General features: G+C 36.1%; 1 protein-coding gene across 3 annotated transcripts; it reads left to right on the forward strand.

Moving 5' to 3' along the window:
* Window positions 1–588: 588 nt before the first annotated feature.
* LOC18445403 (Cation efflux family protein) lies at window positions 589–10,867 on the forward strand. 3 transcript variants are annotated; one of them, XR_016041077.1, is made up of 11 exons: window positions 589–1,818; window positions 3,029–3,137; window positions 4,906–4,945; window positions 5,085–5,165; window positions 8,003–8,080; window positions 8,555–8,643; window positions 9,856–9,925; window positions 10,033–10,071; window positions 10,161–10,311; window positions 10,453–10,542; window positions 10,673–10,867. XR_016041077.1 is itself a non-coding variant. In XM_006855541.4 (10 exons), exons 1-10 carry the CDS (start codon window positions 1,236–1,238, stop codon window positions 10,772–10,774), a joined length of 1,350 nt encoding a protein of 449 aa, XP_006855603.2. In that variant the 5' UTR covers window positions 589–1,235; the 3' UTR covers window positions 10,775–10,867. The 3 variants fall into 3 exon arrangements, 1 of the variants encoding a protein (XP_006855603.2); XR_016041076.1 differs by having other exon boundaries at window positions 5,089–5,165; XM_006855541.4 differs by lacking the exon at window positions 8,003–8,080 and having other exon boundaries at window positions 5,089–5,165.
* Window positions 10,868–17,536: the final 6,669 nt, after the last annotated feature.

Raw genomic sequence — 17,536 nt, forward strand, 5'->3', positions numbered from 1 at the left:
TCATAAAAAAACACATGATCTTATAGTTGAAAATGGGTAAAGGATTAAATAGCTGACATATTGTGTTTATTTTGATAAATTTAATAAAAAATACTGTAGACTCTGCTGAGGGAGGTGACTGTGAGAGATAAACAGCCTATGTTTAAAGACTCGGGCATGGGACTCAACCCCTTACCCAAGGGTAGTTGAGTTATTTATATTTTTTTTTTTTTTTTTTCCGGTGAGTAACTAGGGAGAGGGCCTTTACTTTTGATAGGAATTGAGTCTAAGAGGCAGTATTGCAAATCGTATGACCAATTACTCAGGCTCTTGTACTATAAATAGCACAACATTTATAGTTCTGCTATGGGCAAATACGATATTCCCCTGTATATTCCTTTGGCAATCACCTAAGAATCACTCCATAATTATTTTTAGAGTAATGATAGAGATATAAAGAAACTTAAATTTTGAGTTATTTAATTATATAACTTGATAATTATCCTTAGATAAATTATCTTTCCTTATTTTTAAAAAGAAACTTAAATTTTGAGTTATTTAATGCTTCTACACTCCAAAAGTGCGAGATATAACATTTTTTCTTGTGTTTTTTTGGAGGTTTGTCCACAAGTTAGAGAGATTATATCTCCGAAATTTGGTGTGTTAATAATATTTCCAGAATGAACGCTGGCCAAGGGAGTAACCAACCGAATGATCCTGCAGGAGCACAAAAGCAAATGACATACGGGCTCCCGTAATGCAGGACAATGATTATTCTGATCGAAACCAGAAGGCAGAGCTTCTCGTTGTAAATGTCAGAAAATATACAGATTGCAAAACCCTAGAATTCATCACACTTCAGAGAAAACCAGGTTTCTATTCCGTAAAGTTCGTTAGAACACTGAGGAGATCAGCTGTAAAAGCCCTGGCGTTTATTTGAAAAGTTTAGAGATCGTGTCTAAAACCCTATAAGTCACGCTACTGATACGAAATTAGGTATGTTAATCATGGAGTTCATCTGGTTCGCGCTAGAGTCAGGTATCTGAATGTGGGCTCTTACCAGAGCAACGGAGGCGTGTAAACCCTGGAAATCGGTGGATTGTAGAGATTAAAATGTGCTCTATAAAGGAAATGCTCATTACCTCAAGCTACAGTCGTTGAAATCCTTGAAGGAGTATATTGGACGGGGTTTTATGTTGTGTATTGCTTCTCTTGTTAGTTCGTGGATGCCCGAGAGGAAATAATTAGGGGTTTATATGCATTTTCCTGAAAGGCTTGTGCTTGAGTTTGAAATGGAGCATTCATCACTATTAATGCATGATCCTGAAACGTCTGGAGGCGGAACCAATGATCTTTCTAGGGTTTATGCTGATTCTCAATGGTCTGCTAAAGAAATCCCAGACTTTTCTAGGGTTTCTTCAATGAACAGTAGATCCTTTAATGATACGACTATCCAACCACAATTTCAGCACTCTATTGATGGTGGAAGCGACAGGAGGTTGGCTTTCTCTCGCAATTCGTCTTTTCGAAAGCCCGATATTACAGTATTTACACCTCGACCTTTAGTCCTTCGGAGCGTTTCCAATGTTCAAAATAGTTCTTCAGAACAGGGAAACGCCTGGAGAGGGGACTTAGTTGATATGTTTCCATATGATAAATCCTCGTTCAAAGAGGAGAGCAGCTTTGACGTGAAGAATTCCCTTTTGAGGGATATACTGACTGTTATTCCTGTTATGAGATCGGGAAGCCGGCCTATGAAGCGGCTCTCTGTGATGATTTTGCTGAACGTGGCTTATTCCACTACAGAATTGCTTATTGGCCTTTTCACTGGGCGTGTGGGTAAGAATAGTAACGTTCCTTTTTGTTGGTTTTTTATGTTATAGATGTGATGGAATTGAATGTTAACCAAAAACTAGAGTTTTTTGTTTTTCTTGCTTGTGATTCTCAGTGATATTTAGTGCAATAATTTTGTATAACTAAGAGAAAAAGTGTCCATAGATGCATTAATCATGGAGAATGTAGCATGTGGTTTGGAAATAACATCTGCTAAATTGATGCATACCTTAGGTTAAGATAAAAATACTGCTACATCTGTTCATTTTATTTTGTTGCGGATATTTGTATAATAGCAATTGTAACTCCAGTAAGTGATTTGTTCGTGTGCATATTTTTTTTTTTAAAATGTTTCAACATAGATTCCTAGTGAGTAGTGAAAGACCTGTATGACATAAACATAATACTTTCTTGTATATTAATATTTGTAACCTTCCCTCAAAGAAAGTATTTTTGTGTGAGGAGTGGTTCCCAAGGGTGCTGGTTCAGCCTCTATATTGGATTCAAATTCAATTCACTGCCTTGTACATCTGGGTTTACCTTCTTGTCCCCCCCTACATTTACGATAGCATAGCATAAAAATGACCTGCATACAACTTTTCATGAACTTTGTGCAGGGCGTTGGATTTATACTTACTATTTAAGTAGTGTATTTCATTTGCTTTTTTTTTTTTTTTTTTCTCTCCCTTTTGTATTCCTCATGGATCCTCATTGGACTCACCCGAGTTACTTGGACCTGCCCGTACAGAAACCTCAGGAATCGGCATGGTCCCACAGGTCCTGAGGTTTCCATGTCAATTTTTAATGGGTCGTGTGAGTGTGGTTGAGACTCAGCTGAGCCAGACTTGTTCACACAGGCTTGTACGTTGCCTTCCATGCCCAGTCCTAGTTTATAAACATTGTAACACTTTATTAGGAGTTCTTTTAGATGTATTATGATGTATTACATGGAATCCTCTTTCTCCTATACTTCCTCAAATGCCTAGATGACTTTAAAGACGTGTACTGTTATGTAGATTGTCTATGTTCTATTATGTCAGATATATCTGCATAATGTTACAAGAAAAAATGTGATATATAACTTTCCTAAAAAGACAGAAAACGTAAATCACTTTATTGAGCTCTTATTTATAATCTGGAGTCTTATCTATACCTACATAGAATGCATTCTCTTCTACTATAGTTCATCACTTATTTGTCATTGTTGCTGTTGCAGGTTTGGTGTCAGATGCTTTTCATTTGACATTTGGTTGTGGCCTTTTAACTTTTTCATTATTTGCCATGGCTGCTTCCAGGAAGAAACCTGATGAAATTTACACCTATGGGTCAGTTTAGTTCTCTTCTTAAATCTCTCCTAGTCCTTTGATTGCTATATGTAGGAATTTTGGTTTTTTAAATTATTAACTGCAACTGCTTTTTCTGGCGCTAAAAACTTGTTCTTGAAAAGACAAACTGACATGAATACATGTCGATGATGCTGGAAACATTTTCTAATCATGTGGTTACATAAAGGGGAAAATTGAGATTCATGCATGTTACTAAGCTGATGACAACTAGGTTTACGCCCACTCATAGAAGCTAGAATACTGTTACTAATTTATGATTTTTGCATAGAGTGATGTCTAAGGTGAAGTTGTAACTTCAACTATCTGTATCGACATTTATGCCCAACTTATTGCTTTCATATCCCCGCATGGCTAATTCCTAAATGTGTGGGAAACCATCTTATGTTTTCATAATGATATAAAAAAAACCCTCTTATGTTTACATGAGCACAGTTATAATTTATAAAAAAGAAAAACAGTTATGTCTTGATCAAAGTACAAAATGTTTGCAAAGATATTACTTTTTGAAACAGAGTAAAATTAACCATTGGTGATCATCACCTTCCAGTGGCGTTTAAGAAGGGACAAATTGGTGGACTGAAGGGATAATAGGTGGAGGGCCCAAAAACACAGTGGGCTTAAAAGTTGGGGAACATAGACTATACAGCTGAATAGAAGTCTAATGTTTGTAAAGATATTACTTTTTGAAACAGACCAAAATTAACCATGGTGATCATCACCTGCCTGTGGGGTTTAAGAAGGACAAATTGGTGGACTGAAGGGATAATAGGTGGAGGCCCCAAAAACACAGTGGGCCCAAAAGTTGGGGAGCATAGACTATACAGCTGAATAGAAGTTTTTATTTCTTAGAAATTCTTGCATAAGCACTAGAAATCTGAAGTAGTCATTAAAAACACTTGCTCAGGACAAATAAGTGGATGGAGCCCTAGATTATTGTTATTATTATTTTATGATGAACCCTATATTAGTCTTGGTATGCTAGGAGTCTGAGAACTTTTGGTAGAGGTTTAAGCATTGACATTGATAAATGAGAAACATGGAATTCAAAATGAGGAATGACAAAGTGGTACCTGTTTTACTTCTACCTGAATCACCATCTCATCGATAGATAGACAGTGTTGGCGACATTATGCCATGTATCGCTTAGTCATGCTTGTTATGTTGGACCCCATAATTCTTCAAAACTGTAGTGCCACCAACTGGTTAGCGTCAGGCTTGTCTGTCATACTTGAAGTAGAGCAGGATATACCTGTTCATTGGTTTCATTACCCATTCAAAATAGTCTAAGAGAATTGAATGCATTGTTAATGACTTAAAATGAGTGAGGGTGTGAGGAAAGTGGGCTGGTAGCCCATAATATTGTAGAAACGCTGTGGTGTTTCCAATTGTGACGTGGAGCGACCTTTGTAAAGAAAGCAGGAGACCTCGCTTAGGGCTTTTGCAGAGTTTGTGTTGTTTCTAAATTATTCAAATTGGAATTTTAACACTAGGTGTTTCTAGGAATTCAAACTGCCTGAAAAATGCAGTTTCGAACTAGTTGAGGGGTTCACAGTGCCTGGGAAATGTTGTAGAGCTGGACTGCTACCCGAGAAAGATGTCAGGCCCTTCGAGTTACTCTTTTTTTCTTGTGCCGAGTTGATATTTCTCCATATTGCAAAAAATGTTTCAGTAAATTGCAGTTCTTTCTTGTATTGCATTTTGATGCTGCCTCAACAAACAATAGTGATATTCTATTTTCTTATTTCAGGTACAGAAGGCTTGAAGTCCTTTCTGCTTTCACCAATGCTGTAAGTATTTGTGCACATCACCATTGCCTTCATTTTTATATTTACCTGCCATTTATCTTGTATGCCTTACGCTAGCATCATTTTTGGTGCAATTTCATACTACGGTCTAACATATGAATGATCTTTGTTGCATATGTAGACAGCTGTTTCTTTTGTTTATGTCATTTTCCCTTGCTATAGAAGCGCTTCATGCATTCATACAAGATGAGTCTGAGCACAAGTAAGTTCTGTTTCTCTTGATTTTGACCAATGCTATGATTGATATATTTCTTCTTTTTGGTGTAGCAGCTGTCATGTGTTAATATTAATTCGTTTCTTTTTAATTTTATCTCATGCATATGATCAGGTAGTGTCTCACTTGAGGTAACTAGTTACATGGAGGGTGTAGCATGAAACGTGTCGCCGTGAGTAGTGGGGTACAAGGTTATGTCTGGGGGGTTGATCAAAGTCTTATAAGTTGACTTATTGAAACTTTTTATCCATCCAACTGTGTGACCTTGGATGCCTTCCCCTCTTACCCTGGGTATGGGATTGGTTCTGAATCTTGTAGTAAAAGTGATGTGCGTTGGATGGCATGCTGTGTTCTTGGAGACGGGTTGGTCTTGGTGGTGGGTGGGTGGAATGCCCCTTCTGAGAGGTGGTTAGTGAGGGACACAACCATCATGAATGACCTTACCATGGGTTCTTGCAATTTTCTTCTCATCATATTGTGGCACTATTTGTATCTTCCTCTGCATGACCATATGGTTGAGGGCGGGTTACCATTCATGTTATGACTGAGATTAACATGTATATGCTATTAATATGTACCAGTTGTATTGCATATGTTGTGAACGTATTCCCTAAAAATGGATGAACACCTTTAGAGACCTATCAAACTAGATTATTTGAAATAATTAAAAGACAACTAAAGGCAAAAGATGTTGACTTATCTCGAGTGTTTTTCCAATAGAATTTCAACACGACAAATGCCAATAACATGCTTTCCATCTTGTTATGAGGAAACCGATGAAAGGATCATAGATAGCAAAACCCTGCTTAGAACGAAGTTTTTCCAAAATACTCCATTTGTTAAAGTGTTTTTCAAAAAGAGTTAAAAAAATCAATTTGTAAAAGAAAACAAATGATTACCCTATCTTCTTGAAAAAAATTTCAAAAATTGCCTTAGGTTTATTCTTCTGTATTATTGATGTCAAATGAGTTGTGGCTTATGATAATACTTGGTATTAATATTCGTTTATTAGTTGATTACATATATAGTGAACTAAAATTCTTTGATTTTTCTCAAGAGTTAATACAATTACCTGGCATATGTATTACACAGATACGTATATATACCCTCATTTTTTAAGTCCATTTTTTGAATCAAATCCAAGCCAATCATGTTTTTTCACTCGGTGATTGTTCATCGCTCTGTTTTGTTTGGGCTGCATTTTTTGGCTGTCTATTCGGAGCAAAACTGAATTGATGCTCACTTTTTGGCTTACTGATATTGCCGTAACACGTATTGCTAACTGTGTATAAGGTAGACAAACCCATTAAAAGCAGGGTGATTTGGGTTGCATTGCTGGTTTGAGAGGGGTTTTGTAGTCAATGAGATGTCAACTTGCCATGTCCTCTACATTTGCTATTTATGCTTCTTGCTTAAAAGCTTTAGTTAACAATAAAAAGGACAAATACCAATAGAGGAAGAAAGAGATATCCTCAATTCAATTAAACTCATATTACGGTCATAGAAGAAGAGTATAGACACTTCATATCAATGTCTATAATTTTTTGGGCAATTATGCATAAATGTCTATATTTGAACTCAATATATTTTTTTTTGTTTTTTTCTGGGATGATTATAAGGACATGGTTGTTAATTAATGATAATTAGATCATTAATAATATTTTGAGATTCATGAGAAAGATATTCGTCTTCAAGTTTGAGGAAGGCCTTTCGGATTGTTTGATTGCAAATTTTTGTCAAATGGTATAATTTTTTTTTTTCAATTTGTAGTTGACCAAATGGTAAGTTGGTCAATTGTCATTTGCTCTTTATGGTTGTTGGATTATCTTTATTTGAACTATAAATGATTATTATGTCGTATTGGGTGGTGGTAAGTTTTGCAATGGTGGTTGTGGTTGTCATCGTTGTCGTGCGGTAGTGGTGGTGGCGGCTGATAGCCAGTGGTGGGGCTGGTTGTAGAATGGTAATGAGGTATGGTGGTGGTGGCGGGAGAGATGTAGTGGTGTTGGCAGAGTGGTGGTGGTGACGTAGTGGTGGGGGTGGTGCCAATGTGGTGATGACGTAGTGGTGGTGGTGGTGGTGGTGGACAGATGGAGTGGTTTGGTCGTGGTGGCGGCGGAGTGGTGGTGGTGATGTAGCATCGCGGTGGTGGTAGAGTGGTTTTGTGGCAGTACCGTAGTAGACTGGTGTTGGTGGTGGTGGTGGAGTGGTAGACTGGTGGTAGACTGGTGGTGGTGGTGGTAGACTGGCGGTGGTGGTGGTGGTAGACTGGCGGTGGTGGTGGTGGGTAAGTGGTGGTGGTGGAGTGGTTTTGTGGTGGTAGACTGGTGGTGGTGGTGGTGATGGATAGGTGGAAGTGATAGAATGGTGGTAGCGGTGGTGGTGGTATAGCGATATAGTAGTAGTGGCCGCTGGTAGGAGGTGGTGGTAGTGCCAGTGGTGATGTGGGGAGAGAGAGAGAGAGAGAACCAAATTGATTTTTTGTAAAACTACCTGGAGTAGTTATGCAAAAAACTCAAATTGAAAGCCAAATTGCAGTTGGGAATTAATTCTGATTCAAACAGCTCTTTAGGTTAAAATTTCTTGTGACAATTTTGAATTAGCCAAAATTGCAATTTGGTCTGGCAATCAAACAGTGCCTTCAATTTTCAGAGTCTGCAGCATCATAACATCAGAGTAGCAAATTAAACTATCATATTGCCTTGCCAGCTGAAAACGAGTGGCTTGTTGCATCATTTCTAAGTTGGCTCATATTGTGAAACTATGATGATGTGTCATTCATTGAGTTATATTGCAATTTGGACATCATAAATTTATTATTGCAGGTGTTATGCTCCCTTTTATTTCTTTGAGCCCGTCCATGAGCCTACTCCTGCTATGAGTCAGCACTGAGGGTCCGCTAGGTGTGCTCTAAATCAATTTGTAGTGTATTTTAGCATGGTCCAAGATACTGCTTTCTGCTGGTTCTGTTTTTTAAAACTAGTTTGGCTGCTGGATTTCTTTTTTCATTCTATATTTTAAAGTAGTACCTGGAAAATTTAGTAGAAAAAATTTCTGAACTTGTTTGGGCTAATGACCTTAGCAAATCTTACAGTGTACTACGTTCTCTCTTATTTTTCATTGTATTTTGTTGTTTTGCAGCTTGTACTTCTTCATAGGTTCCTTCATTAATTTTCTAATCCGTTGGAACATAATGCAATTGTGTGCGGATGTTCTAGCTTCTTCTTCCTCCCTCCCCCCTCCCTCTTCCCGCTTCTTTTTCATATTGTTTGACGCTGTGGATATGATTAATGTGTTGCAATTCTTGCAGTATCATGCTCTGTTCATGTTCTTTAATAATAAAATTTTTTGATATGCAAATAATTCTTTCTTCTCAGGCATTACTTGATTGTTTCGGCTGTGACAAATTTATTGGTGAACCTGCTTGGCGTCTGGTTCTTTCGGAGCTATGCACGGATAAATATAGGTAGAGTTCTTATCTATGTCATTTGAGGTTGTTTGCTTTACTTCTCTTTTGTCAATTAGGAGTATTGCTTAAGGAGTTAATAGTTTCCGGACTTCACCTGATCACTGAATTGGCCCAAATATGTCTTCAAGGATATATCATGATGTGTTTTCTTTTACTCTTCCTCTAAAATGATTTTGGTGAATAAGATTCGACCTTGTTTTGGGCCTGTTGGCAAACATTGGTTTGGCACTTTTGAAGTTATTTTTTTCTTTGTTTCTTTCTCTGTGGAGGGCACCTGAGTTTTGATGGAGGATACAGTTCAAGGTTTCTATGCTTGACCTTCTTATTGAACTGGTGGTTGGATCAAAGACTACAGGATAGTGGAGATGCTTTATTTTATTTGCTTCAGATAAGAGAGTGCTCAGTTTATTTGGAAATTGGACTAATTATTCCATGACTATGAAAATCTATGAAAAGCAAAATTATTTCCTTCTCTATCAGTTGTAAGAGACAGAAAAGTTTGCAGTTTATGCTTGTTTAATGAGATGGATATAAATGTTGAAATTGTCCCTTGGGCTTCAGCTTATTAGTCATATCAGTTTGGATGAAGGTCTCCAACCCTTGAAGTTTATCCCAAAAACATCCAAGATAGTTTTGAGATAATTTTGGCACTTTTGGTGTCTGTTTTGTGTTTACTTGTGAAGCACTGGTATATTTCATCTAGTTAATTTATGTTGTCATGAACTAATCAATGAAAATTTTTCTGCACACAGGAAGTGTACTAATGCTTATTCTGTTCTTAATTTAGTTACAAAGTTTGTCACTTTGTCGCATAGACTAGATCAGTGAAATTAAGACTGGACCAGACTGGCCAATTCAGACTGGGAGCCGATGAAACAGTGCCCCAACCAGTCTGTTCGGGATTCCCAAACCGGGTGGAGTGCTGAACTAGAATCGAACGTGGGATATCTGGTCACTGCCTGTACCAGCCTACACCTGTTCAAAAGCTGATTGAACAGGGCTGAATCAGTGTGAACTGGCTGGTTCAGACTGTTGTGACCATTTTTTTTTTTGAAGAATTTTTTGTTTGTATTTTCAGATGGTCGACCTGTGAACTGACTGGTTTGTACTGGTGTCCTCACTGCTCCTGTTCTGATAACAGTGGGCTGGATAATTGGCTGTTCTTGGTATAGTTGCTATGACCTTGATTGCTGATTCCATTTTCTACAGTTTACAGGAAACCTGAAGATATGAACTATCACTCTGTCTGCTTACACGTCCTTGCTGATTCTATCAGAAGGTCAGTGTCCACCTAGTGAGATGTTTACTTCATATTCTCTCTTTGATGTTTATTGCTTTGTAATTAGATAGACGAGCCTCATTTGATCTTTAATTTTTGTTCTTCAGTGCGGGCCTGATCCTTGCGTCATGGTTTTTGACCCTTGGGTATTCTCATTTGCACTCAGAAATTTCCTCGATATCTTATTCATGTACACTAGTGAAATTATGCTCACTTTTAGCATATTTTTGTGCAGGGTAGAGAATGCAGAAGTCATATGCCTGGGGCTGGTTTCAATTGCAGTTTTCATTGTTGTTATGCCACTATTTAAAGCAACGGGCAGTGTTTTGCTACAGACAGCACCATCCAGTATACCATCTTCAGCTCTTGCTAAATGCTGGCGGCAGGTAATCTCTCTCTCTCTCTCTCTCTCTCTCTGCACTAAATAAAGAGATGAAAACCACTTGGAACTACCAGCATGCCATCTTTGGGTTTCGCACGCACTTGCGTGTGCCATAATGATGACTTACGTCATAAGATTTGTGCAGATTAGTGCTCTTGAGGATGTATCGGAGGTCTCCCAAACTCGGTTTTGGGAGTTGGTTCCTGGTTATGTGGTTGGGACGCTATCGATACAGGTAAGTTTTCTCTATGTGTTGGAAATTATTTGCGAATGGTAGGAAAATGTATCTTATCTGTTTCTCTTTCAACATGTGAAATGGTTAAGTGTGTTCTCATTCCATCTGCCTCCTCTCATCACGGAAGCAGGTGAAGAATGGAGCGGATGATCACCAGATACTTCGACATGTGCATAGCTTGTACCATGATATAGGAATCCAAGATGTGACTGTTCAAACTGAGTATGTATAAATATTTCTTTTTAGGCATTCAAACGCCTTCTTATGATGAATTATAATTTTTTAATGAAATTTCTAATAAAATGTAAGTTATCAATTTTCGGTAGTTGCTTTCTGTTTGTAATAGCTTGATATGGCATTATCTCTAGCTTTATAGACATTTGCAGGCCTTTGTTATAAGTATCATTCTCAAAAGCTTGTGAAAGAGCTAGTTTATTGGGAGATTTTTGTTTCCATGGAAATATCTTAGTAAAAATAATAATAATTAACAGTTGTAATATACAAATATTCAATAAATTAGTAAAATGGAGATTAAGGGTACCTGTAATTTCTTTTATGGAAGTTTCGTTACAGTTTTTCTTTGGACTTATTTTTGCATTCCAGCATAATTTTTATATCCCAAAAGAATCAAAGAAAAATTATTAAAAAGTTGCAGGAAAAAACTCAAGGGAGAAAATTTCATGATAACAAGGATTTTTTATTATTATCTGAAATTGGATATTATATGAGAAAAATTTATATAGAGCCGATGCTCGAAACAATCAAATTAGAGCCTACCTCAAAAAGTTCACTAGATGAGGTTGTTTTGATACCCAAATAACCCCAAATTGATCATCTCGACATCCATGAACATGAGAAAAAAAAATGGATGGAGTATTTTGTAACGCATTTTTGGACTATCAATTTTCAAGATTTTCGAGTTTTCCTATGTCTGTCGATCTATACTATTTTTTGAAGCTTCAAACTGTATAAATAAATATGAAAATATATTTTAAGGCTATCACAAAGATTTTACTATTTGAAGGTAGTTTTGATTGTTTAGAGCCTAGGCTCTATACAAACCGCACCCTAAGAATAATTATAATATAATTTCCATTAAATGAAACGAAGGGCCTTACTCTGGTCACTTCAACAGAATTTGCGTGGCTGAGAGTTTTGTTACCTTATAGTATCATTCTCTAAGTTTCCATCAAAAAAAAATATCATTCTTTTAAGGGAAAATGTTTATATAAGGATGCAACCTTATAATGTAGAATGTAGAACTACGGATGCACCTCAAAAATCCATCGGAAAAAGTAATTTTAATGTTAAAAAATTGTTTGATTGAGACTTAAAAATAAAAAGATTTTAAGTCTTAGAAATAGTGCATTTTACAACATATTATCGACAATGCCCATTTTCAAGATTTTCATATGGTAATAGATCTACTTGATTTTAACTATTTTTTAAATTTAAAATTTTATATTTAGATATAAAAATAGATTTTAAAATAATCCTAATAACATTTTACATCAAAATTATATAACATGATAAAATTATTTGAAGATACACCCTACCTCTACAGTTACGAATGCGTCCGTATGGCAAATGCACCCTTCTTTAAGTGGCTCGTCTCTTTGTTTTGATGATATCGAAAGGGTTTAAAGGAGATTCTCAAAGGACTACACTCGGTAGGGGTGTATGACAAGGTGATACACGTATCAGCAGTGTTTAAAACCGTGTTAGCATGATTTCCGAACCAGATCGCCAATCTGGATGTGAAATCTATGAGACCAAACTGCTTCAGGGATAATATAGGTCCTCGCCCAGTTCCCCAGCTTCAAGGTTAATATTGGTTTTGAACCGCACATTGCAAAAACAAGAAAAGGTTTGGGACCTTAAAAGGCCTGAAGCTAAGAATTCACAAAAAAGAAAAAAAAAGGATCTTTAAGGATCTAGAAATTTTCTTTCATTCTTTTGAACCTGATTTGATCTAAAATATCCGCCTGTAAACCTCTTTTTTCACCTTTTTGATTGAAGACAACAGATTTATAAAAAGAAAAAATTCTTGGATTCGTGAGATTTTGATTTTCAACCAAAGGTTTGGCTGAAGTTGAGTTTTTGGTGAAAATTTTGCAACACTAGCATGATCTACCCTGAAATTTCATCCCTTCGCCTATTTTTAGAATACCTATTGAATCCAAGGCTGAGTTTCCACACACACCCGCAAACAAAAAAAGAAAAGAAAAGAAAAGAAAAGAAAAAGAAAAATCAAAACTTGGCTGAAAAACTGCAAGAGCTTGGATCAATTAATTCGTAACTCAAATGTCAAATCTAGTTTGTGAGTTTCGATCCGGTACAGTTGAGGACCATCCATTTGACAATGATTGAATGCATCCATTTGCACCGGAATCGAAGATTGGAGCATCTGCTTTGAATTCTATAATAGATTATTATGTATATTTCATTTGAGTGTATGCGCCAGTAAAATCAACTTTGCATTCTTTTTCTTAAGTTTCATAAATTTTTATAATTTTCCTTTCTTTTTTGAGGTTTCTTTTATGGCTGGTTGCCCAACTTGGACTGTTCGAGTTCTGGTATTTATAAATCTCAAATTGTAATTTATATGTTTATTTATTTTTTCAGATTCTTGCTCTGGGTAGTCGAGATTATCTACTTGCAAAACATTAGATCCAAAATCCATTTCTAAGATGATTTTAGAAGACAACACTTAATCAAGAACCCACCAAAACTTTAAAAAATGGTAATATTTTGTGATTAATTGCCAAAACCTCCCAATGTAGATTAAAATATTTAATATAATCATCAATGGGTGTTTGAGTTCATACCTACATTTTCTTTTTATTGGAATGTACGGCAGTGTATTATCTATTTATAGGAATATACGTTTAGTATTCAATTATGGGTTGTGTTGTATTATTCACTTGTCTTTTACAAACCCAAACAAAATAGGCTTTGTTTGTGCCACAATGTGAATGAAGGTATGACTCTTTGGCTTTTCATATATGGAGCTTTCAGTGGAATCCTGCTTACGACTGCTATATATTGAATATAGTGTACGCACACTATATACTTACTCCTTCAAAGAGCTACTTAAGGAAGACCTTTTGATCGGGATCTAGTTTAGCAGGGTGAGGTTTGTATAAGTTGTCAACCTTATACTATTCGAAGTAAGGTGTACATCAAAACTATGCCGAAAATGCAGCTTTGGTGCCACAAAGTCTTGTGATGATGTGAAAATCTATTGTTGCCCCCAATTATGAAATTTAAAGTTCTAGAAATGATGATGATCAAGTATATCTATAAACACTTGAAAATCTTGAAAATGAACGGTCCAGATAATGTGTTAGAAGATGAACTATTTTTAAGACCGCAAATCCCCTTATTTTCTTGTCTATGAATCTCGAGGTCGAGATGATCTATTTGAGGGTTTTCCAGTATATTAACAATATTCTGCAATGGGTACCTTACTTGTATGGTATAAGGTTGACAACTTATATAGATATTTTTCATTTTAGAATCACCATGCCCCCAAAAAAGGGATTAAAAATGGATTGTCTATCAAGAGACCATTTATCTTTGGGTGTGGTTTCTATAAGGTTGCAACCTTAAACAATCCAATTAAGGCGTACCTGTTTATTTTCATATCTAATTATAAAATTTAAAACTCCAAAAATGATTAAAATGAAGTAGATCTGTAAACATATGAAACCTTGGACGGTTTAAGATAATGTGTTGCAAGATGCACTATTTTTAGGACTCAAAATTTTGGTTCTTTTATATTCATACATCTCGATGATCAATTAGAGGGTTTTTCAATCTTAAAACAACCTTTTCGATGGATTTTTGAGGTGTATCTTTAATTCTACATTTTAAGGTTGCAACCTTATATAAATTTTTTTCATTATCTTTTGTACATGTAGATTACAATCATTCATACTTATTAGATGTCAAATTGGATGGCTTAAAGTGAGTCACAAAGTCTGGAGGATTTTTTTTTTGAAACTTTATGTCTATTCAATAACACTCGTATAACCGCCTAATTTGAAATTTAAGGGACAAGAATGTGACTTTTATATACAAAAGATAAATGGTCTTTTTGTTGAAAGGGTTAGACTTCCAGTCCTGAAACACTTGGATCTGATTGTCCAAAAATTGGATCATCCCCTTGGAGATTATTTTTCACCATATTTTTTTGTAGTCCCAAATACTTTCTAGATAGGCATCACGGGTGGGAGGATATTAAACATGAAGAGGGTCATTGTTAGAGTGACAAGGCATGGAGCATGGGATATATAAAGTATAGCGATTTTAACAAAGTTGGAGATATACATTTGTCAGGTTTTGTAGATTCTTCCAAAATCTTTTATGGAAATTATTGGGACTTTTCTGCGTGTTCACGCCTCCATTCACACTGACCTATTCTATCGTAGACAATACACCACCCGTGTGTGGTAAAGGGAGTTCTATTTGAGTTATTTAACCTTTTGGTTGGTGGGGATGGAATGCGATGAGATATGTTGCCCCTCAGTAACCAGGTCGTGTATGTTTGTTTCCATAGTAAATGACAAACATGGGGTATGGCTATATTTCTTCCTATTCTTATGTGCCAGATAGGACCCTTACCTTATTCCAAAACAATAGAAGACAATTTCAATCACTCTCTCGATATATATATATATATATAAATAAAGGGGAAATAATTTCATGCAACATTTTTTTTTTAAGTATGATTATGCAACGGTTCTATTATAATATAATAAAATGATGTTCAAAAGTCATGTTAGGGATATTTGTTCAATTTTGGTTTTTAAATATACACTCTTTTTATTCTAATGAATAATTACAAAAATATAAATTTTGAAAACACACCCAATAACATATTTGTTTAGCCCAACTAATATAGGCTGCTCATTTTAGTGAGATGTTTAGATCTACGACTTAAAAGGATTTTTTTTTCTCTAAAATTTTTGGATAGCTTTATTATCATTAGATCAACAATGTTCAAAAAGAAAAAAATTGAAAAAAAAAAAATTTATTTCATAAAGGCCTAGATCTTAAAATTTACAAAATTGATCGTCTAGATTTATAATTGGAGGTACTCATTTTTACTCTATCTAGATCACAAATTGAATTTTATTTTTTTAAGAATAGATTATTCAGATGAAGAGAGTGTATGCGTAAAATTTGGAGTCATGCGAATGCTTTAAACATGATTTTGTAGAAGTGTGGTTTCATTATAAGGAAAATATCATCGTACCCTTTATTTTTTGTTTTCATATATCAATTGACCCAAAAATTTAAAATATATCTCTTAACTCCCCGTCTAACTTTACCCATTTTTTAACTATTTTTTTTAACCCTAACAAATATAAAAAAGATTTGCTCATTCTAAACCTTTTGTCTCTTTACATGATATATTCTATAGAGAGACATGGGGAGAGAGAGTGAGAAAATAATTAGAGAGAGATTTAGGGGAAAATTACTTGAAGAGAGAGAAAATATGGTGTTTAGAAAGAATATGTTTTTCTTATATTTGTTTGGGGCAAAAAAATAAGTTTTAAGGAAATAAAGTTGGCTTATGGGAAAAGATTTAAAACTTATAAATTTTATGACTCAAGATATGTTTTGAAAAGTTGGATCTATTTACATATAAAATTTAAAAATGGGGGGTATGAAGATATTTTACCTTCATTATATTACAATGACACAATAACATGAAATCATTTTATGTATAAAGATTGCCACCCCAAGAGTTGATGCAATATTGTACAAAGGTACAACCAATGACCAATATTTAGTTTGAATTTTGTATAATTGTGTTTTATCTTTAAATTTTTATTTTTATATAAATTCAAATTACTTAAGATTTAAAGTGTGTACTCTTGAAAAATACATGCATCTATTAAAGATATTTGAAAAAAATTATAATTTTTTTATACATGGGATCATTACACAAATACCTTGTTATTGTTTTTCTTTGCATTGATCATAGGTGAATTTATTGAGCCATTTTGAACAAACAAAAAAAAAAAAACCTGATAATTAATTTTAAAAAAAAAAAAAAAAAAACCTGATAATTTTTTACGAAGTAAGGCCGCTTTGGCATTGACATCGATAAAAAATGTGAAACCCAAAACCAAACCAGAAAATTTCATAATTCCACCCAGAAATTACATAGTTTTAAAAGCAACCCACTCCTAGTAGAACCTCCTTCCTCCCACTAAAACCCCAAACCAATCTCCATCCTTGCAATTTGACTCCCATAACAAATCATTCTTCTTCCTCGAATACACTAAAACCACAGAATCCCTCTCTTTTGCTTCGAGTTCATCAACCATAAGCCATTCCTCTGAAAACCACAAAATCCCTCTCTTTTGCTTTCAGTTCATCAAACACAAGCCGTTTCTTTGAAACTTGAGCATACTAAACCTTGTTTTTTTTAAAAAAAAAAAAGTCACGTGCGCTACAATGGCTCCAACAATGGGGAGGGTGAACTTTGAAACCACCATTACACACTTCAGCCACCACCACCAGCTCCTGATCTGCGATCTCAGCCACCAACCGACGCCGTGCTCGTGCTGCGGCCTCTCGTGCACCGCCTGGGCGTACAGGTGCACCCCCTGCGCCTTCGCCCTTCACATGACCTGCGCCCAGCTCCCCCAACGCATCACCCACCCCTCCCACCCCCCTCACCCTCTCAGCCTCGTGTCTGCCCCGCCCTACGGAGAGGGCCTCTTCAACTGCGACGGTTGCTCGCGCCCGGGCACCTGTTTCTCCTACCACTGCAGCAATTGCCACTTCGACCTCCACACTCTCTGCGCGGTGAAGCCGCTTACTCGAGGACACGATTCCCACATGCACCCCCTCTACCTTGCCTTTGCTCCCCCACCTCACTATAGGGGGGCCTTTGAATGTGACTTGTGCGGGGGCCTCGGGGGCCACCACTGGCTGTACCGTTGCGACGGGTGCGGCTTTGACGTGCACCTCGACT

This window comes from Amborella trichopoda, chromosome 9, assembly GCF_054954075.1.
Source record: "Amborella trichopoda isolate Santa Cruz 75 chromosome 9, AtrichopodaSantaCruz75HAP2 v2.0, whole genome shotgun sequence".
NCBI classification, from domain to species: Eukaryota; Viridiplantae; Streptophyta; class Magnoliopsida; order Amborellales; family Amborellaceae; genus Amborella; species Amborella trichopoda.

Coding starts and splice junctions, on each gene's coding strand:
- LOC18445403 (XM_006855541.4), top strand. CDS start 1,236: ATGCATTTTCCTGAAAGGCTTGTGCTTGAGTTTGAAATGGAGCATTCA. Junction 3,138..4,905: donor GATGAAATTTACACCTATGG/GTCAGTTTAGTT, acceptor TTCTTATTTCAG/GTACAGAAGGCTTGAAGTCC. Junction 8,644..9,855: donor CTATGCACGGATAAATATAG/GTAGAGTTCTTA, acceptor CATTTTCTACAG/TTTACAGGAAACCTGAAGAT.